This window comes from Dermacentor andersoni, chromosome 2, assembly GCF_023375885.2.
Source record: "Dermacentor andersoni chromosome 2, qqDerAnde1_hic_scaffold, whole genome shotgun sequence".
Taxonomy (NCBI): domain Eukaryota; kingdom Metazoa; phylum Arthropoda; class Arachnida; order Ixodida; family Ixodidae; genus Dermacentor; species Dermacentor andersoni.
The window spans coordinates 14,132,592-14,159,391 of record NC_092815.1 but is presented as its reverse complement, the minus strand read 5'-3'; the positions used below and the strand labels follow the sequence as shown (position 1 = coordinate 14,159,391).

At 43.6% G+C, this 26,800-nt stretch overlaps 2 protein-coding genes across 3 annotated transcripts in view; one reads left to right on the top strand and one right to left on the bottom strand.

The window, feature by feature from the left end:
* The window catches only part of IntS6 (integrator complex subunit 6), a 31,377-nt gene extending 15,849 nt beyond the window's left edge, over positions 1 to 15,528 (top strand). The window contains exons 7-11 of one of the 2 annotated variants that reach the window (XM_050190078.3): positions 2,930 to 3,290; positions 6,560 to 6,696; positions 7,808 to 8,012; positions 8,932 to 9,072; positions 15,353 to 15,528. In XM_050190078.3, the coding sequence (XP_050046035.1) occupies positions 2,930 to 3,290; positions 6,560 to 6,696; positions 7,808 to 8,012; positions 8,932 to 9,072; positions 15,353 to 15,528 (1,020 nt within the window). The remainder of the gene's footprint in view (positions 1 to 2,929; positions 3,291 to 6,559; positions 6,697 to 7,807; positions 8,013 to 8,931; positions 9,073 to 15,352) is intronic. The other variant, XM_050190079.3, reaches the window with a different exon arrangement.
* Positions 15,529 to 15,550: 22 nt separating this feature from the next.
* On the bottom strand, positions 15,551 to 24,752 carry LOC126542958 (transmembrane protein 256 homolog). Its single transcript, XM_050190080.3, has 3 exons — positions 24,046 to 24,752; positions 23,419 to 23,540; positions 15,551 to 15,719 (listed from the first exon to the last, which is right to left on the bottom strand). The coding sequence occupies exons 1-3, from the start codon at positions 24,266 to 24,268 to the stop codon at positions 15,576 to 15,578; spliced, it is 489 nt and encodes a 162-aa protein (XP_050046037.1). The 5' UTR covers positions 24,269 to 24,752; the 3' UTR covers positions 15,551 to 15,575.
* Between the last annotated feature and the right edge of the window lie 2,048 nt (positions 24,753 to 26,800).

Sequence of the window (26,800 nt, the reverse complement as noted above, 5' to 3'; positions counted from 1 at the left end):
CAGCTTGGCCTGAATAAGTTGTCTAAGTGGGCAGACGAGAACGGCTTTAAACTAAACCCTGAAAAAAGTACATGCATTCTTTTCCCCAATAAGAGAGGCGTAATACCGGAGCCCGTTATTGATCTTAATGGAGAACGGCTATCTGTTAGTCAAGAACATAAATTTCTAGGCCTCATTTTAGACACCAAACTAACTTTTATCCCACACTTAAAATATCTGAAAATGAAATGCTTGAGGACAATGAATCTACTGAAGCTCTTATCCCGCACATCTTGGGGAAGTGATAGAAGATGCCTCTTGAGCTTGTACAAAAGCCTTATACGGTCACGTCTTGACTACGGAGCCATTGTGTATAACTCTGCCACGCCTAGTGCTTTGAAGATGCTCGATTCCGTCCACCACTTGGGTATCCGTCTCGCTACTGGTGCTTTCAGGACTAGCCCCGTAGAAAGCCTGTATGCTGAAGCTAACGAATGGTCCCTATATCTTCAAAGAACATATTTAACTCTCTCTTACGCCCTCAAGGTCAAATCAGATTCCCATCATCCATGCCATTCACTTATTTGCGACTTGTCTACGGCTAGACTTATCCGTAATCGCCCAGGCACTAGACCTCCTTTGTCCCTTCGGTTGGAAGCATTGTCCGAAGAAACTGGTGCGCCGATTTTAGAGAATGTCATAATGGCAACTACGCGGCTTCCACCGGCTTGGGAGTGGAAGACTATCGAGTGTGACGTCTCGTTTGCAGAAATATCAAAACGAGCGCCTGAGGCACACATACGGTCACATTTTCTTGAGCTTCAGGAGAAATATTCTTGTGCTGAATTCTACACAGATGCCTCTAAGTCCCCTTCTGGTGTTGCCTACGCAGCACTAGGACCAGCATTTTTAATATCCGGTACACTGAACCCACATACATGTATTTTTACAGCGGAAGCGTATGCAATACTCTCTGCAATAAAGCACATCAAGCAAACCAATCTGACTAGGGCTATTGTGTACACAGACTCATTGAGTGTAGTCCGAGCCCTAATGAATGTACGTATACATAAAAACACTGTCTTTAATGAACTGTATACATTGCTGTGCTCAGCTTATAGTACTAGACAAACGATCATCCTATGCTGGGTACCTGGCCACTGTGGTATAAAAGGCAACGAAGCTGCTGATGAGAAAGCTACTTCAGTAGCTTTTAGTGACACGGATATAAACATACCCATCCCAGCCACAGATCTTAAAGCATACTTGCGTCACAAGCTGAAAATACACTGGCAGCAACAGTGGAATGCTCAGATATCAAATAAACTGCACTTGATAAAACCCAAATTAGGATATTGGGTATCAGAGAGAACATCACGATATCACGAAGTGCTCCTTTGTCGATTAAGAATAGGACACACTTACGGCACCCACTCTTACCTCTTGACTGGGGGGTATCCTCCGACTTGTAGTAAGTGCGGCCAAAACCTCACAGTACTGCACGTTCTCATTCAATGCCCTGCAATAGAAACACAGAGGAAAAAGTATTTCATTTCCGCATATCGCGAAAACATTCCTCTCCACCCGAAATTTTTTCTCGGCAATGAACCGCTTTTTAATCCGAAACTAGTTTTAGCGTTTTTAGGTGAAACAGACACTCTCGAAATCATTTGGCCAGGACATTTTTAGATCACGTATAACAGCCTTCTACTCAAAGGCTTTCTTGAATCTAAAGTGTCAACGCTATGTTTTATTGCATCATGCTTTTAACGAAACCCCATTACCATAGCCCACAGCATTACTTAGAGTCATGATTTTAACAACTATATATTTTACGCCATCAACAGCGACCGATTTTAGGCCTTTTTACAGCCATGTCACATATACCATGAGAAATTCATTGTCTAATTCATTGCCTGCATCATTCACAATGAACCGCTAACATTACCTTTGTCATGGCGCTCTTTGGCCATACCTGGCCCTTGCGCCATAAAACACTACACATCATCGGTTTGATGTATGTAAGAATGACCGGGCACCCGGTCTGGTGTCTTCACTACCAGGGCCGAACTGCCATTTTTTTGTAAACCCTGATGAAGATCGGTCCACCGATCGAAACTGTCGAAATTAAATTAAAACCCTTTCACAACTTGTTCTGTTTACCTTGTAGCACCACTCAAGTTCTTTACGTATATATATATATATATATATATATATATATATATATATATATATATATATATATATATATATATACGTAAAGAACTTGAGTGGTGCTACATGCTGACGTCAAGATATTCACAAAATGGTGAATATCTTATTGCTTTAATCAATGTGAAACAAAAAAAAATTGGCGGTGCGTTCATCCTTTAGAGATGATTGCAACTTCAATGTGATTAGCAATCTATCTTATGATTTGTGCATAGAAGGGTTTGGGTGCGAGCTAGTTGGTATGGGTATATATATATATATATATATTTATTTATATTGTTATGCTGCAGAAGTCACATATAAAGAGAGATACCAACAATTATGCACCACAGCGCTGGTCCTGTGCTCTTCCTTGTCTTTGTGTGTTTTGGCACTGTTTAACATGAATGACCCATACCAACTAGCTCGCACCCAAACCCTTCTATGCACAAATCATAAGATAGATTGCTAATCACATTGAAGTTGCAATCATCTCTAAAGGATGAACGCACCGCCAATTTTTTTTTTGTTTCACATTGATTAAAGCAATAAGATATTCACCATTTTGTGAATATCTTGACGTCAGCATGGGCATAGTGTAGCATCTTCACAAAAAGCATGCACCTACATGTGATTTGGCTGTTTAATTATTTAACCTGTACAGTATAAATAAGACACCTCTTGTGTGTGTGTGTGCCTTCCTAAAGAGAATGTGTGCCAGGAATACTAATGTGCGCCTGTGGTCATCTCCATGATACAGGCAAAGGCCGAGTACGAGAAGGTGGTAAGTGCAGTGGGTGGGCCCAAGACAGGCCTGGGCGCCGAAGGCGTGCGGGTGAGCCCTGGAGTTCCACGGCCATCAACGGGTGAGGTGACAAAGCTCTCTGAGCTGGCACTCAGCTGGAATCCCGCCCTACGTGAGCGCCTGCAAGGCTTGCGCCAGGAGCTGAATGACTTCCCAGGCTTCGCACTGGCACCAGCGCCACCACGGCCCCCTGACACGGCTGAGGCGCCCCCAAGAAACCCTTTTGATATCGGTCGTGCCTCTCTCCTCCATCAGGTGGCACGGATGCGGGCACGCTACCTACACCCGGGCACTATCACACGGTTGCAGGATGCTGGTAAGACATGTCGATCACTTACTCAAGACAAGTCAATTGTCTGTCTCGAGTAAGTCTCGACCGGTCAAGACCAGCCAAGACTTACTCACTCATTCAATCAATCAGAGAGTGTATAGCTTTGTTGTAAATAATGCACAATATGGCAAAGATAGGTGGCTAGAGTAAAGTGCTGTTACACACTTTCACTATGCTCCAGCCACCTTTTCAGTAGTAGTAACGCAATGTACAGCCTCAGCAAGATCTAGGTCGCCACACTTCTTTCAAATTAAGAAAAATACAAGGACATATTCCCCAGTAATTGGAACCTGATGGGATTGACAAACTTCTTCGAATTATCCTGCAGGTAGAAAGAGCGACAGAAAAAATTACAAGACACATAGGTTTTCATTTGGCAGTATTCGCTAGAGACTAACATGGCCCTGAATCGAAAGCCTGCCCACTTTTTTTGGGTTCAAACTAAAAAACTAACTTGTAGATGACATTCAAGCTCCTAAACAACGTAAAAATCTTGTTCAAACCTAATTTTTTAACGAAATAAATGTAGCATGCCTCTGATTCTGGCAATCAGAAAAGGATGAAACCAGCGAACCTTACCTTCACGGAATGGACATTTATTTACTCCTAATGTCCGTTTTCATCACTGTCTCACAGCTCTTTATCACTGTCTATGGACCATAACATGTCACCTTCCATATGGTCCATTGCACATTTGATATTGTGTATTTATCAAACGACTACGCAGCAGTCACCAACGGGATGGTGGCTCATCCAATTCTGTGGGATGCCAAAAACACATGACATGGCTTATTGCCGCTGGCTTAGCATGTGAGATACCTTATCCCTAGGGGTGTGTGAATATTCTAACAGTTCAAATATTATCGAATATTATATTTAATATTGTATTCGATTCGAAAAATACATATTTGATAATGTTCGAATATTCGCCTGTACACAAATATTCAAATCAAATTGCATTTATTTGTGCCTGTGCAGGAGCAAACATGGTTGTTTGCATTTGTTTCTATCTAATCTAAGACTATTGGGGCGATATTGTGCTGAATTTAGCTGCTAACTAAATTTCACCTGTAAAGCACGCTTAGCCAATAAACGCATAATCTTTGCGGGAAAGCCAGCTGCTCAGTAGCGAAGGGCATGAGTTTACAACACTTTTTTGTGAATTTAAACTGTGTTAGGGACGAGACTTTAGGGACCAACTAGCCTCCCAGCACACTCTCCACAAGTTCTTTTTCAGTGCCACCCCCAATTTTGAGCTTATTTCTTGACAGCAAGTGCGATGAGTGACAACTGGCACAAGGTCAAATGCCTTCTAGTTTACGGGGATTTGATGTGGTATAATAAGGCACAAGCTGGCGAGGACACCTAGTGGGAATTACTAAATTATCCAAGTTATCATGAGCCAAATACATAATGCCTTAGTATAGCGGTTCACTAGTACGCATATTTAACATTGACATTGTAATTGCAATGTTCTAACTTAACAAATTAACCCAACTTGCTAATAAGTGCATGTGCATATCATTATCCGATATTCGAAGTTAAGTATTCAGTTCATATTATAAAATGTTGATATTCACACACCCCTACTTAGCCTTTGAGAAAGCTTTCATAATCAAAGACTGAAAGTGGCGCGTTGTCATAGCACATGGGAACTTGTTCTGTTGCCATCTTGTGATGGTAGCCTGTTGCAAGCACTGTGAACTTGGTTTCATATCCAGTTGCACCATGCAGGCAATTTTTTAGAGTGCAGTGCTTAGGAATCCGTTCCTGCGTTGAGCATCAGTGTAACCGGCAGAACGAGCAGAGGATGAAAGACTGTGATAGAGAAGGGAGTGCAAGGAGGAAAGAAGAGTGCCACATGAGATGTGTTCCACTGTGGTGACCCGCTACGAGATGGCGCCCCAAATGTGTGCGCCGTCACCCAGTCGCCAGTGATGTCATTACTAAGGCATGCAGCCCTCCGATAACACATGTGGAAACAAAGCACTGGCGTGGGCTTTGTACCCACTGCACATGCACTACTTCGCGTGGCATTCGAGATGCCTGAAGCCCTGTGCTCAAATTTCGCATTAGGGAGTATTGTGATCATTGGTGAATTTTGGGCCAGTTTTTCTTGAAAGAAATGTGTACATTAGAAAAGGGTAAATACTGTAGTCATTCATTGTGAGCTGTTATTGTTAGGGCAGGTTGAAAATCTGTGTGTTTGGCAGAAGATGACGCATGTTTGACGCATTCGCTGTGCCTTGTCAAGTCAGACACTGCAGCTATTGGAATCACCAGTGAGGTCACCATTAAGGTGAGGTGCATTTGTGCTGACCAGTGAACTTCAATTAATTCAGCGAGGACCAGTTTCATGATAGAATTAACAAAAGTTTTGGCCCATAGAAATGTATTAGTGCCTGGCTGGACTTTGGTTAGGATAGAACTGACTAAAAGAATCAGATTAGCCAAGTCAAATTGACAAAAGTCTACTGTACTATATGGGTAAGAACAATGCATGCATGTGTATTTATGCAAGTATATTTAAGATGCCAATATCAAGTTAGTCTTTCTTCCCAGTATGAGGGGAGGGTTTTCTGTTGCCATCACAGAGTGCATGGCTCTGAAAGAGATACTAGAGATGAACACTAATACTCCCTTGAAAACCTCCCTGTTTTTGTTCAGTAGAAGAAAGTTAACCAGTAACAGAAAATTGCTGTTAAAGGTTGCAGTTTCAGGAAGTCTTCCAAGAAAAGCATCAACTGAGGCCTTCTTTGCACTTATTGTTTCGTATTTCTCATCATTGGTTGTGCTTCATGCTGGCCTGCACATAGTAGCAAGAATTATGCATTCAGTCTAGCTTGACTCGTGCGTCATGCAACATTATGCACTTTTGATTCCGCAAAATCTTTTAGGTGAAAGGTGTGTGACTTTCTGCTGCCTGTCACATTATTATGGCCTTATAGTTGCATTGGTATTGAATAGTTCTTACGTCTGTTGATTTGTTTGCTTTATATATATATACCACTTTTATGCCCTGATGGCAGTAGCTCAGTTATGTATACTTGTTAAAGGTTTGGAAAAAAGTGTTGTATTAATGGTTATTGGTTCGAAAAGTGTAAGAAACTTGCATGAATTTCCCTTTTTCTTTTTTAGTACATATCTGTGTGTTTTGTAAGGGCCATTTTTTTCGTAGTCCCTTAGAGCTTCAGTGATGTGCCTAGGTACTAATGTTTCTTTATGCTCTGTGTGCTGCTGTGTCATTTATGCAGAACAATTGCACAACCTTCCTGTTAGCCAAATGGGTAACTACCAGGAATACCTTAAACGGATGCCCACACCATTGCGGGAAATTGAATCTACACCTGTACGGCAGCACATGTTTGGAAACCCATTCAAGATTGAAAAGGTTAGTTTTTTGTGGTTGCATTCCAGAAATGTTGGTCACATCCATATTCTAGGCAGTTAATATGCATATCTAGAAACCAAGCATGAAAACAAGACAGGACAGATGCTCAGACAGGTGAGCACCTGTCCAGTCATCTCTCTTTGTCCTGTGTTGTTTTTATGCTCAATTTTTAGCTATGAACATTTATCAGCTAGCCCAGCAGTCCATTTTATTTAGTTAAGATCCATAATTGGGCTGTCTGGTAGATGAATGTGTTAAAAATATTACTGTAGTAGAAATAATTTGAGCGTGTGCATACAAGCAGCAAGAATGGCAGCTTTGATGTAAATTGTTGTCATCTACTGACACCACTGCAGAACAAGAGACTCTTTCAGAACTCCTGGAGATGTAGATAGTACGGTGTCATGTTGCAGAAAAGTGTGTAGGCATGTAGGGTCTTATGTGGATGATAGAGTCTGTCTTTTGCTGCATCCAGAATGCTTGAAAGCTCCATAGAAGGAAGCAAATTCTCAACCTCGCCTTCAAAAATATTTAGCACAAGGATTTTCATGTGTGTGACATGATGCAGGCAGAGCTCACAGCTCACATTTCTATTGGCTTTGAAATTGTTTCTTTTGACAAAGGCTGTGGACAGCAAATCTTGCTTCATTATAAATACGTTGAGCATGCAGATCTTCTTACCCTTTATCTTGTGCCATCTTAGCTGAATGAACCATGTGAAGTAGAGGAGAGCTTAATTGCTTCTTATACTGTACTTGCCTGTCATGTAACCCTCACGTTCATATTCATGCTCTGTGCCTTAAACCCTTTCATTCAGCAAGGCTGACCATATGTACAAATAATCAATATGTGTTTGAGAAGTGCAAACAGTCTGCCAAATTTCTTAACAATTCTGCTGCCATGCATACTGCCAATTCACTTGTGTGTGCACCAAACAACATGTGAGTAAGGTTACTTGAGCACTTAAAAGCCGTAAGGGTCATTTGGTGTGGTTAGAGCTACCATTTGCTACTGGCTATTCCCACTTGTATGAAACTTGTGCTGGCCTGGGATCTGTGAAAGCCGTGCATTGACCTTCTTTGTCTGATGCACAAAACTCCACTCATTGCAGCGCATGATGGTGGATGAAGCGGACTTGGACCCAGCAGCCAGCCAGGCACGGGGGCACAAGCGACCTGCAGCCGAGGCTCCTGGAGGACCCAGGGCCAAGCGGCGGCCAGGACCTCTGCCCCGAAACTTCACCCGCAGCCGGAGCCCCATGCCAAGCCCTCCTTCTACTCCCGAGCCTCCCACTGCCAAGCGGAGTCCACCCAGGGGTGAGTTAATGACCTTAAAGAAAGCTGTGACAAGGAGACTGACCACCTTAATGGCAGTTAGATCACCTAGCAGTACCATAAACATTTCAACATTTAAAGCTAGCCACGTTCTTCCATGTCAACCAACACCTCTTTTTGTTTTCATCAGCCAACCACTGAAAATTTTTAAAGAGGGCTCCTTTACTCGAAAAGTTCGGCTGCATGTTACACTCCTGTAACGCGTGAAGGTGAAAGCCTGCTGCACACTTGTTAATGCATTAAGTTATACGATAAGAGGGGTTACACTTCTTGCAAGACATAACAAGCTGCAATGTGAAGAACAAGTGTGGCAGATCATTTTCTGCGAGCTTCAGCCTCCTCTCTACGTTGCGGTATCACGTTGCTGCTTTCGCAGTGCGGCTTCTTTGGCTCGTTTTCAACACTTAGCTGTGGCTTCGCACGATCATGTAGCAGTGTGAGACTCATGCCAACGACGTCTCTCTTCGACTTTGCATTGCTTCTTCTCGGCAGGGGAAAGCAGCACTTGCAGTCGAACTGCTTGCTTCCGCCGCTTCTCACGTTGCACCTTGTTTCTCACTTGGCGAGCGTCCTCAGCCGTAGCGTACTTCCGGGGGGGGGGGGGGGGGGGGGGGTATGCAATGCTTGTTTTGAGCTTGTTCGTTATTGAAATGTATACCATTGTGTGTGTTGCATGGGTGATTTCAATGAATGTATGAGCCATTGCATTTTATAAGCACATTATAAGTGATATTTTGGAAAGTGATCAACACTTATTGCAAAGGAGGAGGTGAAGTTTCAGTAGGTGTTCAGTTCAGTTTGGCAACTGTAAAATAGTTTTGTGCTTTTTACAGTATTGCAGCAGCGTTTCACAGCAACAGGTCCCATGGATTGTCTTAACCATTGCATCTGTCTTGCACAGCAGAAGAGGAGGCAAGCAATGGCTGGGCACCTAACGAACCAGTCGCCTGGGAAGAGAGAAATGGTCAGGTGGCTCCACCATGGCGCGACAATGGTCTTATCAGGGGGTGCCTGCTCAAGGAAGTTAGGAAACCTGGCAGAAGTGAGTCTTGTGGTCTGGTGTGTGCCAGCTGGTTTTTATCAGTTCAGCTGTGGGCATGCATTGAGCACTGTGCCTGCATTGCTCCACTGTTCTCACAGCAGTTCATTATACATTATATTTTGAAGTACATCGGAACTCTTTGGTGATCCCCTTCAAGTTCAGCTATAACCTGGATTGACTGCATAAAAAGAAAATTGGTTTATCCTTTTTCAAAGAATTGGTCATAACGCGAAATGGAAATGTGTATTCTAAAAACCAGTGGTAGCTTCATTGCTCATTCACAGGTATAAATCCCATAAATGTGCAGTCTTGTATCAATTACAGTTTCACTCAAGAGGCAAAGCAATAACAGTAATAGCAAGCATGCGAGGCCTGTGGTGCTGCCTAGCATAAACAGTACCTTGGAGGCTACCGTCAAATGTATATCAGGCACGACCAATCAGTCCGTAAGTGGCGAGAGTGCATCATAGAGTTCCAGTGGCATTGCGCACCCACCCGTACACTTGTTCAAAGTTCAGCCCCGCGCCACCTGCTGTGAAGGTTGTCACCTACTATAAAGGCTGACTGAATTTGTCAGCAAGACACTTCCAAGCACTGCCATCTTTACTACTCTACTAGGTGTCCACGGTGCTGGGCATGTTGTCCATGAAATTACACTCAGTGACAAAATCAATTATAGGTAAATATCCTTATTGCAACAAATACATCTGTTGGAGAGAACAATCCTTTTAATAAACCAATCCTTTCTAATCTTTCTATGCCCATTATCCTAACCATTAACTAGGCAAAGTATCGCCATCTCACAGATTTGCATGATGTGCGTGCACTGGACAGATTTTTGGTGGGGCCTGGCATAAAATACTTTTGTGTTACCGTATAAACTCACGTAAGGGCTGGTGCACTCCTTACACAGGACCAAACCTATTGATCAAAATGGTGTCGGTGCAGCCGGTGGCTGCTGCACACCCTGGATATACCATTGCATCGGAGGTCAATGTGCAGCTCTCGCCATCTAGTAGTGGCAGGTGCAAGTATGCAGCGCGCAAAAATTCATTGATGCGCTCACATAGTATTGGGGCACCGAACATGATTGCTTCAAGTGGATGGCCTGTGTAAAGACAAAGGCCTTTGTACTAAAAGAGCATGCTCCATGGTAGAGCATGGACAAGGCCCTTAGACAAGAGAGACAGCAGATCTTCTAGACATTTATTTCGAAGAAGCCTTGTCCGTTCCCTATGACAAAGCATGCTCATGTAATAGGAAGGCCTTCGCTTTTACAGCCTGAAGGAATTAACAAGCAAGAGCTTATGGACGACAGTCCCTCTCTCCTCCCACCTCCCCACAGCTCGGTTGCGTGCTTAAGAGCTCACGCATAACAGCACAGTCGAACCCACTTATAACAATATTCAAGTGCCACAAAAATTCCTTTGTTTAATCGATAATTGTTGTAAGCGGGCTTCATAAAAAATATAAAAATGGGGGAAGGCACAACTGTTGTGCGAAAGCTATAATGGCAGGGAGGCCAGTGCCCCTCCCCACCACCTTCCTCCATCCGGCTGCTGATTGCGTTGACTTGTTTAACTGGTTAACCCTGCTTTCTGCATGCTCTGATCGCATGTAACAAGCCACGGCTGTTGATGTTCAACAATGGCACTGTTATTACTGCAAATCGGGGTCACGGGTGGCAAGCGACATGTGAGCTCCACCGAGGCATTACTTTGGTGGTCTCAAAAGGGGGCTTTTAAAAAATGCGAGAGAATTGCTGCAGCAGCCTCTCAGCTTGAGAAATCCGGGAGAAACGCTGGGGCAAGATCACTGGCTTGCACGAGTCAGCTTTGCTTGCTTTACGCGAAGCTTTCCAACATCCTTCTCCAAGGCATCCAGGTGCTCCACATAGTGCAGTGGAAGGTCCCTCGCGATAGTGAAGCCCTGAGGGTACTGAATTATCCGCAGGGTTTTCTGCGAGGACAACATTGAGTCAGCCTGCCCTACTGCTCATTGCTGCCATCATCGCCATCACTGTCGCTATTCTATGTAAGCACGTTCGTGACATCGCCTCATCGGTTAGAAGCACTTCGCTTCCAAAGCTATAGCAGCACTTTCTTTTCACCAGCAATGTTGTGCACTGCTGATGATCAGTGGGCGAATCAAACAAGGCTGAGACACCATGTGGCCAGGAATGACTTTGATGCAGCCAACAATCGTTTTGCACACTTAGTAAAGATTGTGACGTGAATACATTAGTTCGCCAATTTGAAAACATTATAAAGCTGTGTATTCGACGCTTTGTTCCGTTAAAAAGTAAGAAAAAAAATCGTGCCCTTCCTTGGATAACTAGAGAAATCTTGCAGTTATCACGCCGCGTTAGAAGACTGAGACGCTCAAAACGAAGTAATGACCCTGATGCAATTGCTAGATTCACCTCTGCCAAAGAGGAACTAAATTTGAAAATGAATACGGCCAAAGATTTTTTCTTTCATATCGAGCTGCCAGGATTACTAAGAAATAATTCTCGGAAGTTCTGGCGTTCTGTCATGCCTACTACTGAATCTTCATCTTCATTGACTCTCAATGATGAAACTATAAATGATCCTGCACGCATCTCCAATGCATTCAATGAATATTTCCATTCGGTGTACGCAAACGATACTCATGTCTGCCCTGCCTTTGATAATGATTCAGATTTTTCTATTTCCGACATTTCCGTTGATGTTAATGGCGTTCTTAATTTGATTTTAAATTTAGACACAAGAAAGTCCAGTGGCTCCGACGGTATTCCTAATTCGTTTTTACTTCGCTATTCACAATGGACATCACGCTATCTTCAAATTATATTCAATAGGTCTCTAGATACAGGAATCGTTCCTTCATCATGGAAACTTGCAAGAGTAATACCCTTGTATAAAACAGGCAGGAAGACAGACATAACGAATTACAGACCAATTTCTTTAACTTCCCAATCGTGCAAAATACTGGAACATATTATTTACAAACACATAATAGATTTTCTGGAGTCCAACACCATTCTAACTAATGTTCAGCACGGCTTTAGACGTGGTTTCAGTACTATCACACAGTTAACCGACTTCACCCACGACATCGCTTATCAGTTGGATCTCGGTAAACAGATTGATGCTATCTTCATTGATTTTTCTAAAGCTTTCGATTCATTACTTCATTCTCACCTCTTGCAAAAATTAAATGCAATACTAAAAAAATTCCCAGCTGGTCAATTGGATCGCTAGTTTCCTTTCTAACCAGTCCCAATACGTCGACTTTAGTTCCGCAAGGTCATCCATACTTGAAGTAGGCTCCGGGGTTCCTCAAGGATTCGTCCTGGGTCCTTTATTGTTTTTAATTTATGTCAATGACCTCCCAAAACATGTTTCCTCTAATATTCGTCTTTATGCTGACGATTGCATCTTATACGACGTGATTGATTCCCCGAATAGTTTTCAGCGATTAAATGATTCCTTTGTCTCTTTCAGTGCTTGGTGTGAAAAATGGAAAATGAACATTAATTTTAAAAAAAAACGGTTCTTTTGTCCTTCACGAAAAGAGCAGCACCTGTAATTGCGACATATTCCTTGAATGGGTCACCTTTAACCAGAGTTCGACAATACAAATACCTTGGCGTAACATTTACTCACAATCTCTTATGGACTACACACATTGACCAAACATGTTCAAAGGCCCTAAAACAGCTTGGATACCTACGTCGTACTATGCAAAAGGCTCCGAAGGCAACTAGACTTTTAATGTATAAAACTCTTGTTCGCCCCATTATCGATTATGCCGCAACAGTCTGGTCACCACATAACCAAAACAACATAATCAAACTAGAAGCAGTTCAGAAAAAAGCCGTCCGTTTCATTTTACATCGGTATGACCGCTATTTTTCACCCTCGTCTGCCCTCCCTACGCTGAATCTAACATTACTTTCAGTACGTCGTGATGTGGAATCATTAAAATTTTTGCACAACATAATTAACAAGTCATACCACACTTCAAACACAGCTTGCATGTCTTTCACCAAGCCTTCTTGCACGCGTAATTTCCACGAGCTTAATCTTAACCCTCTCTATGCCCGTACAAATACCTTCAAGTACAGCTTCTTTCCCCGCACAATAGAAGTATGGAATTCCTTGCCTGGCTGCCTTTGTTCACTCCCGATAAGCGAAGTCGAAAGTGCTGTCTATGAAAACCAGTATATGTAACTACTTAAATCAGGTTTAGTTTATACTTTGTGTGCGTATTGCTGTGTCTTTGCTTTTTATGAATTGATGAAAACAATTTGTAAGATTTTGTCAACGATTGTAACGATGTTGTAAGAGTCATTGTTGATTTCACTTTATTTTTGTTCAACACTGTTTTTACCCACTCCTGCAATAGCCCTCCTATGGGGCTGCAGTATGTACAAATAAAAATAAAATAAAAAGATTAATCCGTTAGCAGAACTGCGCAGCACAAGGGGCCAGTGAGCAATATGGGAGCAGTGCCCAGCTCTGTCAGCGAAGTTGGTGCGGTCCATTCGTGTTTCGGAGGGTGACGCTGCATAGAGCTATGGGCACAGCCCATTCATGTTCAGAGGGGTGGAACAGCGATGGAAGAGGAACGCTCGAGGCTGGAAAACAGTGTGTGGTGGCATGCAGCGGCTAGAATTCCCCCTTTTCTTTTCAAGAATTTCACATTCCCTTACCTTTCGGAACAAACACCCTGTAGTCAGACTTCATAGTTGTAACCTATAATGCGGCATTGTAGTAAGCGGGTTATTTCACTAAAGAAAACATACAGAAGTTGATGGTGCAGCAGCTTCTCATTGTTCTAACAGATATATTGTGAAAACTGGTATCGTTATAAGTGGGTTCGACTGTACCCCCTTCCCCTATCTCCTGCCCCACAACTCATTTGCGCCCTTTCCCTCTGTGCTGTTGTATCGCACAGTGAGTACACATGAAGACGAGGTCGTCCTAGGATCTGAAAAAAAAAAAATTCAAAGCCCCTTTTTTAAAAAAAGATGGTTGAATGCCACACTACCCAGACGAACTGTATATATCTGCATTGCATTACACGTGTCGCGCAATGCATTCCTGGTTGTCACCGTGGGTAGGCCGCAGGTGCAGCGCACAGCAGAAGAAGCTGCCGTATGCGAACATAAACGTGAGCGCGATCATGCCCGTAAGGCCGATCCTGTGTATTGGCAACAGCATGCAGAAGCCATGTGGGTGACGCTTGTGCAGTCGAGATGCTCGACTGCACAAGCGGCACTGGCCTGTACATCAGACTGAACACATCTCGTGACGCGGAAACGTACCTGGCAGAAACATTGGAGACCTTAAAGCCACATAGTATGCTGATCCTCGTGTGCGGTGACTTTAACATCAATGTTGCAAAAGAGCACGGCAAATGTATCGAGAGTTTCATGCTAGATCGCTACTCGTTGAAACTGAAGAAGCTACAGAGACCCATGACATCACACCGTTGCTGCATTGTATCTCACGTCTACAAGCAGGCTGTGTCATGTTATGATGGCAGAGCCTCTGACCGTCTACCACAGGGCAATACTGTGCATGTGTGGAGTTGTCTATAAAAGTGTGAGTGTGGCGTGTAATCAAGGCTACATGACCTAAAATAAAGGCTATGCAAATTGATAAAATTTTTCTTATTCAACTTCAACATTAAAAAATTACAATCCTAAACAAGCAATCAAATCACAATGCATAGCATCGGGTCGCTCAAAATTTTTTGGGGTCGTTGCATGATCATTGGCTTTGGACTTTGATTTAGTTGGCATTGGGGGAAGCTTCGCATTCCACTACCTTTTTTTAAGAAAGGGGCTTTGATTTTTTTTTCTCTTGCCATAAGTCTTGCAGTAAATTTAGGTACAGCCATCTCCACACTTCTGCCTATAGCATTGGAGCACTAGGAGATAAGAAAACATAACGTACTAACAGCACCTGCTAGGTTCACAGCACTGTGTTGCATGGGCATCCTTGTGACTTCCGTTGGTCACAAACATTTCTCTCAAACTGGCGAGCAATGCACACATATAAATTTCTCTATATTTCAGTACAACGTTTCAAATCTCTAGACACATGTGTGGAAGACTGTAAACAAGTGTGCAACAACATGCAGCCTCCATGGCAGGGAATCAAACCCACAATGTTGCTTTAGTAGCAGACTGTCACAGCCACTGCACTGGTTATGGTATTGAAATAATTGCTGTGCTAACAGAAGCACATATGATCAGTGTGTGTGTGATTTGCTTTCCTTGTTGCAGACTTTGAGCGTCTCTTTGAGCTACTGGGCCTAGTGCAGGGGGGCCTGGAAACACAAGTGTGTATGGTGCGCCATGTCATCCACGAAGCAGGACGCTTCAAACGCCGCCTGCTCATGCAGATGCTTCAGGACTTTGAGCAGCGGCTGGTCGATGCCGCTGCCTTTCCATCAGCTTAGTAGAGTGTGTGTCACATGGTAGTTCGTTTCGTGCACTTTTATTTTGATCACAAGAGGATGCACAGCCAGGCCAGGATGAGCACAGTGCCACCGAAAGGGGCGCCATACTTGACGGAAGGGTTGCCTGTCAGGGCATACGCATAACACGAGCCACAAAAGAGGCCCATGCCCAACAAGAGGAGGCTGCCCACCTGCAAACGAAAAGCAAGTTAGTGTGTTTGCCGACTAGCAGTGGGGTCGAGTCAGTTTGGGAAACCTATGCTTTTGTTATTCTTTCAAGGACCAGTTTCGTTATGCGTGCTGGTGTTCACTTTTATAAGCACTGTAAAACCAATCCTGAAATGGGGTCAATTCAGGATGTGACAGAAAGGACTCGTTGTTGGCTCAGTTAGTACTTGAAGGACACAGCTGCAAACTTGCCAGTGTCATCATTAATGTTTTTCTGTCTATCTGTGTGTCTTTACAGTGGCAATTGTGCCCTTCAGTTGAAGCTTTTTTTAGTTTATTTTGAAACTTTATCTGCCCAGCCCTTCAACAAGCTCTAATCCTTTTTGTGAAGGTGACAACACAATACATGGTGGCTGGGCACAGCATAACGACCACACTATAGGCTGATCTTTCATATTTGCGACATTTATTCTCTTCCACTCATGCTTACCTTGGTTTCTTTGTCTGTCACCTGTTCAGTGCCAGTAAAATTAGTCTTTTTTTTTTTTCATCAGAATTTCTTTTCATGGCTCATCACTAAATAAACTCACTTCAAGACCCACATTTGCCAGCAATAATAAACACAGAGTTTGCTTCACTCAGTGCTAGACATCAGTTTGGTTCTGGTATGACCGATTTTATCAGCAACAGCTCTTGTAGAGCTACACTGAGAGTCGTTCCTCAGTGCATTCGTAGCACTTTATGTTAAAGACAGCAAATAATGCTTTCAAAGAGAAGAGGGTGACACCTCTGTCTTTACTTGTTGAGTTTAACTGTGGTGTCCCTCTGGCCTGAAGAACAATTTCCTTTAATGAAAGTGAAGACTACAATTATACTTTTGATCAGTGTATTTGGATCTGAAATATACATATGCAGTTGACACAGAGTGGTGGAGATTTTACTGTTGCCCTGAGCTGCAATGACAGGTGTAAGAAAATAGGAATGAAATATGAAAGCCTTAATACAAGAAAGAGGATGTTTTTTAAAAAAAATCTGTAGCGCTAATTTTTCTCTGGCAAGTTACTGCGTGTCCCGAGTCTTTTGTGTCTCGTAACACTCGTCACATTCACTCTTCCTTTCTTTAATAATATTTCTGGTGTGCATGTTTTTTGCTACTGTTTAAGACGGACGTCCTGGTGAAGAAGCAATCTCAATCTGCCCATATTTAAGTACCGTGTTATGTAAACATTGTATATCTCCCAGCTCTTTTTCCATGTGCAGCCGCATTATCACTAGTATCCCACTTTTATGGGAAATGAAGGAAGTTGCACCTGTCCACTTGCCGGTTGAATGAACTTCAGCCAGGCATACATTGATGTTTCCTCTGCCACGTGTACAGCGCACATGCACTGCCTTTCATGGGGGCACTCTCATTGCCATCTGTACAGTACTTATTGGGCTGATGACCGGTTACCTTGTGTACATAGCAGCTTCATTGGGTTTGGGTTTACAACAGTCTCATACATTTTTGTTTTGCCACTCAAGGTACCTGTACATAGGAGACTACTAACAATCATTGAGTCTTCAGCAGTGAAGACTAGAATGAAGCGTGTCATGTACAAAGTATGAACTGCAATGTGTGCCTATGTGTCATTTCATCAAAGATTTAAGTGTGAATAGGAACTTGTTTACACAATGTTCTGTGTACCCTGTCTTGTCTAAAGTTCTTCACCATTCCTTTCATCCCGATCTTTGTTCTTATGGCTGCATGGAACAGTAAAAACTAATACCAAGGTAACGCCACATTTTCTATTCAGTGCCATGGGTCTTTCAGATTACTATGTTTGAAGCAGCATCTTTTTTCTCAAAAAGTACAATTAGGGGATGTGGAGATTTGGCTACACTTAAACCATGCAAATTTGTCTTTGCTAAGGTAAGCTCTCTTCAAGAGCTTGATCGAGACAAATTTAAGTGCACCCATGTTCACATCTTATCCTCGCGAATGTCTGCCTTTCATCTCGATCAGGCTACCTCGAATTATCTTTCAGGCTTTGTTTCTTTTCTTTATAAATGTTGCAAGCAGCAGCATCCCTACAGGGCATGTTACTTCTTACGTAGACATTTTGGTTGGAAAACAATAAATGTTTTGCTACAAAATGCTGTTAGGAGCACATGCCACCATTGGAGACATTTCTGAATAGAAACAGTGTCTTCCACCTAACATCCATAAATCAGCATTGTGCATATAGATTATACATGTTCAAAATGTGGAATGTGCTGCTTACTTCGACACCACGCAACTGTCATGACTGCCAGAACAGTGGTGCAGCTGCATGGTGGTCATTATGCCATTTTGTAGAAAAATGTCTGCATATCTTATGTATGTGCTAAGAATTTGGACCGCGATATTTTACAGGACACGAAATCTGAGAAAAAGCTGTACATCTGCGCAGCCTTACAACACAGCCCAGTATTTGCATTTACAGCCTCCCCTAGTTTATGTGAGCAACACTGTGATGTTTGGTTTTGCTGACTACTGTTACAGGCTGCTCAGAAATTGAACATATTCTGAGATCCCGTGGTCCATAAACTTTTGTGGTTGACTGTACATAAAGATGTATAACTTTTCTTGCGCACCGTGTGGGCTTTTCCGTCTGTTTGAGAAGAAAAAAAAATGCCATTCAGTTTCTGCATTACTTTCTATAACATAAGACAACAACCAGGATATACTGACTGTAGTCATGTTAAAGAAGCTTTTTGTACTATTTTCACTGCCCTCCCATGGGTGCTGCCATGTTTGATCATGTGGTGACGGGCCTATTGTTTGCCTCTGCTGTCTCTGCTTACAACAGCTGTGCACGACACCGGTGCAGCACAGCAAGCCATTGTTGCGGAATTAGTTGCCGACAATGTCTATGAATGGCACAAAACTTTTGCCAAAGCTTCAGAAGACATGTAAATGTTGCATATCTGTCCTTTCGAGCTCATTACGTATTGTCCAAATGGTGAAAGCGTTGCCATACAGTGGTCAGCTAGAAATTGTTTTCCATAGACATAGTATTTCCTTAAAAATAATTTATTTATAGCCAATGCCTTTGAAGCCACAGGTTGCCATGTGTTTGGTTCAATATCACCTTCAGTGAAATTTCATTACCTTATTTATTTTCTACGTCATCGCATGTGAATGTGCCAATTGCACTAGATTTCTTCATGCCATGCTTCCGAGCTTAAAACATTTATGTTTTGTAATTTTCTAGTAGCTTACTGAAAATATGCAATATTGTTCGTCACTCCTTTACGCTGTGGCTTGTGACAAAATGTTCAGCTTCTAACACTCCTGCGTAACATTTGTAATCTCTAACTAGTGCACTTATACCTAATACTGCGAGTCTCAGTCAGTTTCAGTGAATGGGGTCCGACGTTGCTGCAGACCAGAAAATAAATATTTACAAGCGCCAGCAAGTGTATACTAAATTTTCAGTGCTATCCAGGCATCATATCTTTAAGGGAAATTTGCCTTTGATAAAAATAATTGCAAAATTGTTTAGCCACTGCAATATCATTTTGCCACAGCAAAACCTTGATTTGAGTGAGATGATAGATCGACATTTTATTCCGGGGTTGTGGTGCAAAGAAACATCCTGGGAGGACAGTAGCTACAACAAAACAGAGTTGACAGAACAACATTAACAAGTGGTACATCTTTTTTTGGTGCTTCTCTATTGTGAATACAAAACACTGCAAGCTGATTAGCTTTTAGTACAAAGATCCATTTGAGAATGCCAGTTGTCAGTCCACTGATTATGAAGCAGTCTTACTCAAATGCATACGCATGCAGCATATTTAGCAGATGTTTAAAAATAATTGTGCTTTAGCATCCTCGAACTTCACAGTGGATTATGAGGGATGCAGTAGTGCTGGGGCTCCAGGTTTGTTTTGACCATCTGGTGCTCATTAACGTGCACCTAAAGCTAAGTACAGGAGCGTTTTTGCATTCCACCCCTCTCGGAACACGACTGGGAATCGAACTGTGGCAAAGGCTACGTGGCACTTCTTGAGGCAACACATGGCAAGGTGCGGTGCAAGCGCCATCTGTTTATAAGCGAACAAACCGATGGAAAGGGTCCGCAGGCTCCTAAAAGAATCCCAATGCATCGCATCTCTGGAGAAAAAGGAATGTGAAGAGAAGATGGACTGAGGCTTACAAATTACACAAGGATGTCTCAGACTGCTTTAATTAGTGACTGCGCAAATAGGTGTCTATGGTCATTATTATAAGCGCTATGTGCAGCTGATACTCCAGGCCTGTGTCACATGCTTCCTACAGTGTGCAGTGTTCCTTAAGACAATTTACACAAACTGTCCTATATGTCTATGCAACATTTCAGTACTATTTGAGCAGCTGTAAGCTTTTGTATAAGAACGATGAATTTTTAAAATATACATTACAATTTACTTAGCAGAATAAATCAGTTTAAAGTCATTGTTTGTTCACACCCATCAGGCTGTGCCACAGTCACAGAAAAATTTTGAGCCAACTGTCACAGCTTTATGCCACATACACTGTTGTTAGATATATTTTTTATACATTTTTCAAATGATTACTGCTCTTACTATTGCTCACAAGAAATTATGAAGTGCTTCCATGCCAAGTGCACGCTGAACTCTTGGCATGTTCGATTGAGCTGCCTGAAAGGGTGGGCCATTTGCTGCTCAGTGGCTTCACACTAAAAGGAAAAGCTGGTTTCTTCACCTCACAATGGTAGTGCAACACAGAAAGGAGCACCTTTAGTGATATGCCCAGTCTTGGGTGCAACAAAATTTAGCATTCATATGCATGTCGTAGGGAATTGTCAATTATTTCTAGTAGTAGACGAGTAAAAACAACTGGTTTATGGGAATAACCAAATGGTGTTGCTTTCAGTATACTAGGAACATTTAAACCTAACTAGGGCCTCAGTCTGTGGTTTTATTAATACACATCAATGTTTTCTACCTCTCACTGAGACACTTACTGCTGTGAGATATCACTTGACCAGGCCACTAAACACAATGGGAGGACGAGCAAGGCTTCACTGTATTTGTGCAGTTAAGCACACACACAAGAACCACTCCAGAACTTACTCTGATAACTACAAACCAGGGGCAAATGTCGGCATGTCTTTAATCACTGCCCTGGCTTGATTCTTAAAACTTTATACTTGCATTTTACCATGACAAACAGAGGTGATGGCTGCAGAAGTGATGGCCACACAAAGTTGTCTCACAAGGCTTATACCATGACTAAGGTTCTGTGTTTTCTGAGGTTATTTGGGGGCAGAACAGGAGGGTGCTCTTTGGAGTTTATCCTTTAAATAATCAGAGTTTATTGTTGCCTTCTTTTACAGCGCAATGAAATGTGGAGTTTTTGCCCTTTGTAGCATTATCCACCTTTTCTTTGGCCCACACACAAAAAACAGCCTGCAGTGTTGCAGAAAAGAAGAAAAAAGGGGAGGGGGCTAGGCTCAGTATAGCCACAGAAATATTTCTTTCTTACAGCCAATATTTACAAAAGCAGAAGGGTTTCATTTTACTGAAAGGCAGGTGGTGCGAACACCGACACAAGAAGGAACGGAGGTGTCGAAATGTGGAAAGGTAGGCATCTCCTCGTCTACAATGTCAAGCATACAGTCAAGGTCCATCCAAAGGTTTTTGCAGATGAGTCATATTATCGACTTAGCAGCAGCAGCAGTGCACAGTAGGAAATGGTACATACCATGCAAGAGCGTGCTCAGCTTCTAGTTCCTTAATTTAAGAGCAGTTCATTTAAATTTTTCATCAGGAAATTTAGTTTGATGGCCAGGTTGTTGTGCATTTATTGCCATGACAAATACTTTGACATTCTCTCCTTTTTCTGTGAAAGTAGACCCATCATATTCACATCATCATAACTGAGGATGCCTAAATTCCAACTTTTTCGCATAAATCTAAATCTACTTTTACCGGAGGGTGCTTTTTAAAATTTTATTGGATTAATCGGAAAGCACAGAACCCCAACTATAATATTTTCATGCTAGGTTTCATAGCAGCACTGCTTTCAGTGCTGCTACACAGTCCACGTAGGTGGTGTCAAGCTCAGATTTTGCCGGAGTCTTTCTCTCTTCCAATTTGCACACATGGCATGCACACCCCTTTTGTACTTTTCCATCGCAATTGCCATACACTCTACTCTCAGTTGCCAAGTGCTCGGAGCAGTGCAAGAGCACTGCTCTGTGCCTCTCTCCTAACTGCTTTGCATTAACTTATTCCTCGAAGCAATGGATGCAGCAGCTGCTGAAAAGAAGTCGCCACATACGGGGATGTGCATATTTCGCTTGCACTGTTCTAAAAAATATTTTGCTCTTGCTGCTGCACTGTTGTTCAAATTTTGCAGAAAGAAAGATTTAATTTTGTAGTCTAAGTCGTTCAGTGCAACACTTGGCACAATTAATTGCCTGGTTTTTAAGAAAAATGTGCAAGGTTTCTTTTGTTATGTGGATGTAAGCCACTGCTGTGACAGTGTAAGCATAAACTTGTGTCGCTGCCTGCCAGCAGCTGCAGCTAGTAGCCATTCAGGGTTGGTTGCCATGTGTTGCCCCTTTGAACATGCAAGCCTGAAATGCCTTAGCAGGTTGGAAAATCGGTTTCGTCTTTGCTGTGCCAGTGAAACAATCTTTGCCAAGACCGACAATATGATTGCTCTGCTGCTCTTATCTGAACAGCCGACTATATATATCTATCTCCAGCTTGTCTTGTTTTCACATAGTGCTGACTTGAAGCAGTCACGCGGTCCACTAGAGAGTTGTACAATTGATTTGCGGATGACGAAACAAATGTGTGAAGTATTTTAATAGCCAGTTATTCTAGACACTAGCATGACCAGAAATAACCTTTGACACAAATTGCCGCACAGTCTCGGTGCTTACAATTTGCTTGTTTTTTGCCATTGCCAATTGAAATTTATTATTTATGACAAATTTCAGCAGAGAATGAGCTAAGCATGCACAAGGGATAGAAATGGCAATTTATGTTAACACAGTCTCACTTCTGGAACCACACTTCTCATGTGAGCAAAAAATACTTCGAGACTGACAAATTTGCCACATGCTTAAGGCAACAGCACTTCTTTAAACTGTAACCCACATTAGGAAGGTTTGGCATTTACTGTACAATGAACTTGTGTGTTAATTTGTGTATTGACAGGCAACATTTCATGAACTTGTTCATTTCAGTGTGCAATGTAGAATCCTGTTGTAGCACCATCTTGCAGTGAAAGTACAATTAGCTAGCTCTTACATTGAGAAATTCTATGGACTTTCAATTTCAAGAAGCAAGCTCTAAACTTGGGTTCTCTGCCAATTTGTTTCCCAGTCAGCATAGGCCTTTCGTCACAAATGGAATGTGTAGAAAATTCCTGGAAACAGTGACACGTTTCCCACGTTAGCATATATTCTGTGCTTAATTTGTCCCCTTTTTAAATTGCCCCCCCCTTTTTTTTTAAGTATCAATGACCCTAACATCTTGCAATTGTCACGACTGGTTATTGCGTTCAAAAGTACTGAAACCATAATTTAACAACTCGCCGTTACTTTATCATGGCAGCAAGTTCACACATGCTTGGATGATTGGACAAGACTGGAGCTGACAAGGGTCTACAGCACGTGTGCGTGACACAACGACACTGTGCTCATTAATAATTTTGTTGTATGCAGCAACTGCACTAACCAGTGCTGGACGTCTTGTTAGCGGGACACCCAGCAGTGCCAGCGTGTGCAGGAAGTGGTAGTGGTTGGCACGGTCGTATGCCTCCTTCAGCTCTTCTGGTACGTCGTCGCGCTTGAACAGGGCTGCACGCCGGAGAAATGGTAAATCAGATTGCTTTAGCGAGAGGCTGTCACGTTAATTTCGCGCGATTGTCTACACCCGTTGCGACTCGAAACGCCGAACATCAGCGGCTCGTTGGTTTTAAAAAATGCGCGTCCGTTCTTTTTCTTTTTTAATATACGTGTCTGTATCATTTTCTATTCTCGTTTGCTACGCAGTGCGAAGGAAGCAAGCCTCGTACTATCCGTTCTTTCAGCTACTGAAGCAGAGCGACGGATGAATATGTATAATCACACGAAAGTAATTTCTTTTGAGCAACCGCTGAAAGGAAAAGGGGGCAGGGCTGCCCGAAGAGTACTACGACGGTAATTTTCAGTATGCATTCACTGCTCGGCAGCTGAGCCCTAAGTGCAACATTACGTCATATAAATTGCATGAGGTGCACTGCTCGGCTCCCCTCTCGTGGAGCTGCCGGGTCGCGATCGAAGGGTATACCTTAACAAAGTGCGTCGTTGGCACGCTGCCTACCGTGTGCGCCGTATGCACCAAGGGCGACGGCTAGTGCGCCGGACAGTCCCGCAAGCCGCACGAAGCCACCGCCACTCTTGACGAGCTGACACGCCCACGAGGGCGGCTTCGAGAGTTCGTGCGGAGAGCTTGCAGGGGACAGCGGTCCGTGCGCGTAGCCGCGCACATACCGCGTAACGAAGTTGTCTGTCACTGCGTCCGACACGTACTTGATGAAATTCATCGTGGGCGGCGCGGCGATTTGCTTTAGTTCTTCTGCACGTTCTGCACACCACCCGTACACTGTTCACACAATATCCTCACATTCAACTCGCACCAGCTGTTTCCGGACACTGGACCACAGAACACGTATGACTGGACACTGTTCGGATTCACATTTCTCCCTTATCCCATGTAATCCCTTTGTGGCGATTGCGAATATAATTATTTTGTTCCTAAAAATCACGATCGGTTTCATTTTAAACTTATTTTTCTTTTTTTTTCGTGCACATTTTTACGTTGTTTGAAAAAATCGGAGAATGTGAGATGACGTAGTGTGAATTGGTGGCTTCAAGGTTGCATCTCTGTACATCGATCCAGAAGCGAGCGAGCGGTTGCATAAATGTTTTAAGCTCTAAAGCGTCAATTTTTGAAGAAAGCTATTGACGTTTGGATGCCACAGTGTTGTATTTACTGCAGCTAAGTAATCCCGCTACGTGTCCGCGAACAGTATCAACGGCGGTACCATGGCGCGCTACCTAGCGGTACTTAAGAGCTCCATGCTTTTTGATTCAGGAGGTTGGCTAATTCATTTGTCCGCGAAATTATGTAGTGCAGATCATAGAGTTTCTCACTACATTACCTAGAGGGAATCTGGCGCTGCCGCGCTAACTAACTCTATGCATGGGCAATGCCTCCTTTACTAGATGCCTGCCGCGTGAGCCGAGAAGCTGGTTCCTGCCCCTCTCCTCTTTACTCTTCCCCACCCGGGTCGGCTGCGAGCGCTAGCCGCGGTGGCCGCTGCAAACCTAAATTACGTAGCCCTGCCTCCGAGATTTTAGCGACGTCTGTTGCGATCCCGGAGGCAGGACCCGCGGTCTCTCGTCAAGCCATTGGTCGAGCGCGTGCCAGCCTAGTAATCGTCACTTCCTCCGCAACAGGAAGTGGGTCGGCTGCGAGCGCCGTCTCTCCGCGACTACCCTGAACTACGGGAACCTCCGCTCCAATGGGAAGACCACGACCTACTGTATAAAGGGCGACCTGCGCGTGCGGCGCTTCGCCTGCGCCGCCGATTTGCTTTTGCTTGTGTGGTTTTTTTTAGTTTTCCAAACCGCCGCCGCGAATAGTGGCGCTAGTGCTCACCCCCACCTTGTGGCCGGCCGCACGCTTTGGCAGCAAGCATTTTCAGCGACAGCACGGAGGGATCCAAACGTACGTGCGCGAAACAGTCGATTAGCTGAGCGCTTGGTGATCTGTGTTCTTGATTACCATATTCTATTTCAGTGACACTGTGATTCTCAGCCCCGTGGGCGTGGGCTTTCGAGTTTGCGGCTTCACATACGATGGTTTACTGCTGCGCGTGCCGTTGTGCAAGTCAAGCGGCCGAACAGCACGAGGAATTTCCTTTCACGAGTTCCCCGTGACCGACGTTAGGAACAGATGGTTGAAAAACATCTCTCGGCAAGGCTGGTCAACAGCCTGGTGGTCAGCCGGGTCACATACTCCCTGCCGTACCATGTAACCATCAAAGCCGAAAAAGAACAAGCCGAAGCAATCCTTCGGAAGGCATACAAAACAGCCCTTCATCTCCCAAGAAACACATCCAATGACAAGCTGATGCAACTGGGAATGAGCAACACGTTTGAAGAACTAAAAGAATGCCAGCTCAAGGCACAAGCGCGAAGGCTCAGTAACACAACAACAGGAAGGGCGCTCCTGACAAAGTTGGGTTGGGAAATAGAAAAACCGCAAAGTAGTAGGGCAATAATACCGGACCTGCTAAGGAAGAAACTACGTATACAACCTGTTTCCCGCAATATGGACCCCAATCTCCATACCAGCAGGCGACAGGCTAGGGCAGAATTCTACGAAAGAACGATGGGGCAGAGAGACAACACAGTCTACACAGATGCTTCCCTCTATCCAAAAGGACACAGGAAACACGCAGTAACGGTAGTAGCTAATAATCAAAGCAAACTAATTACGAGTGTCACGGTAGCGGTATCAGACATAACCGAAGCAGAGGAAATAGCTGTTGCACTGGCAGCAGAGGAAGGATACAGGATAGGAAAATCCCTCAACATCCTAACAGACTCACAAGAGGCGTGCCGAAACTATATCAGGGGTAGAATAAGCAGCACGGCACTCAAGATCCTTAGTAGAGCACCGCTCTATGAAGGACAATCTACACACAAGATAATCTGGATACCAAGCCACGCAGGGATTCAGGGCAATGAAGGGGCGGACAGCTTAGCTCGAGGCTTCACCATCCGAGCGGGTACCTCAGTCCCCCCTGGAGAGCCTCAGATTACTTGCGGGGACAGTTATTCAGAGCTGCTAAACCTATATAGGGGGCGAAGATTCCAATACCCCCCACCACACAAAGCGTTGACGAAGGAGGAAGCCGCAGGATGGCGTAGACTGCAGACGGGTTCCTTTCCAAATCTTTACATACTAAGCAGGATGTTCCCCACACAATATTGCGCCGTATGCCCGTGGTGCGGAGCAAGGCCAACACTATATCACATCACATGGGAATGCGAGAGAAACAAGACAT

Excerpts from the sequence above, each read along its gene's own strand:
- LOC126542958 (XM_050190080.3), bottom strand. The coding sequence starts at position 24,268 with ATGAATTTCATCAAGTACGTGTCGGACGCAGTGACAGACAACTTCGTT. Across the intron at positions 23,541-24,045 it reads TGGTGCATACGGCGCACACG|CCCTGTTCAAGCGCGACGAC; the intron begins GTAGGCAGCGTG and ends TCCGGCGTGCAG. Across the intron at positions 15,720-23,418 it reads TAACAAGACGTCCAGCACTG|GTGGGCAGCCTCCTCTTGTT; the intron begins GTTAGTGCAGTT and ends TTTCGTTTGCAG.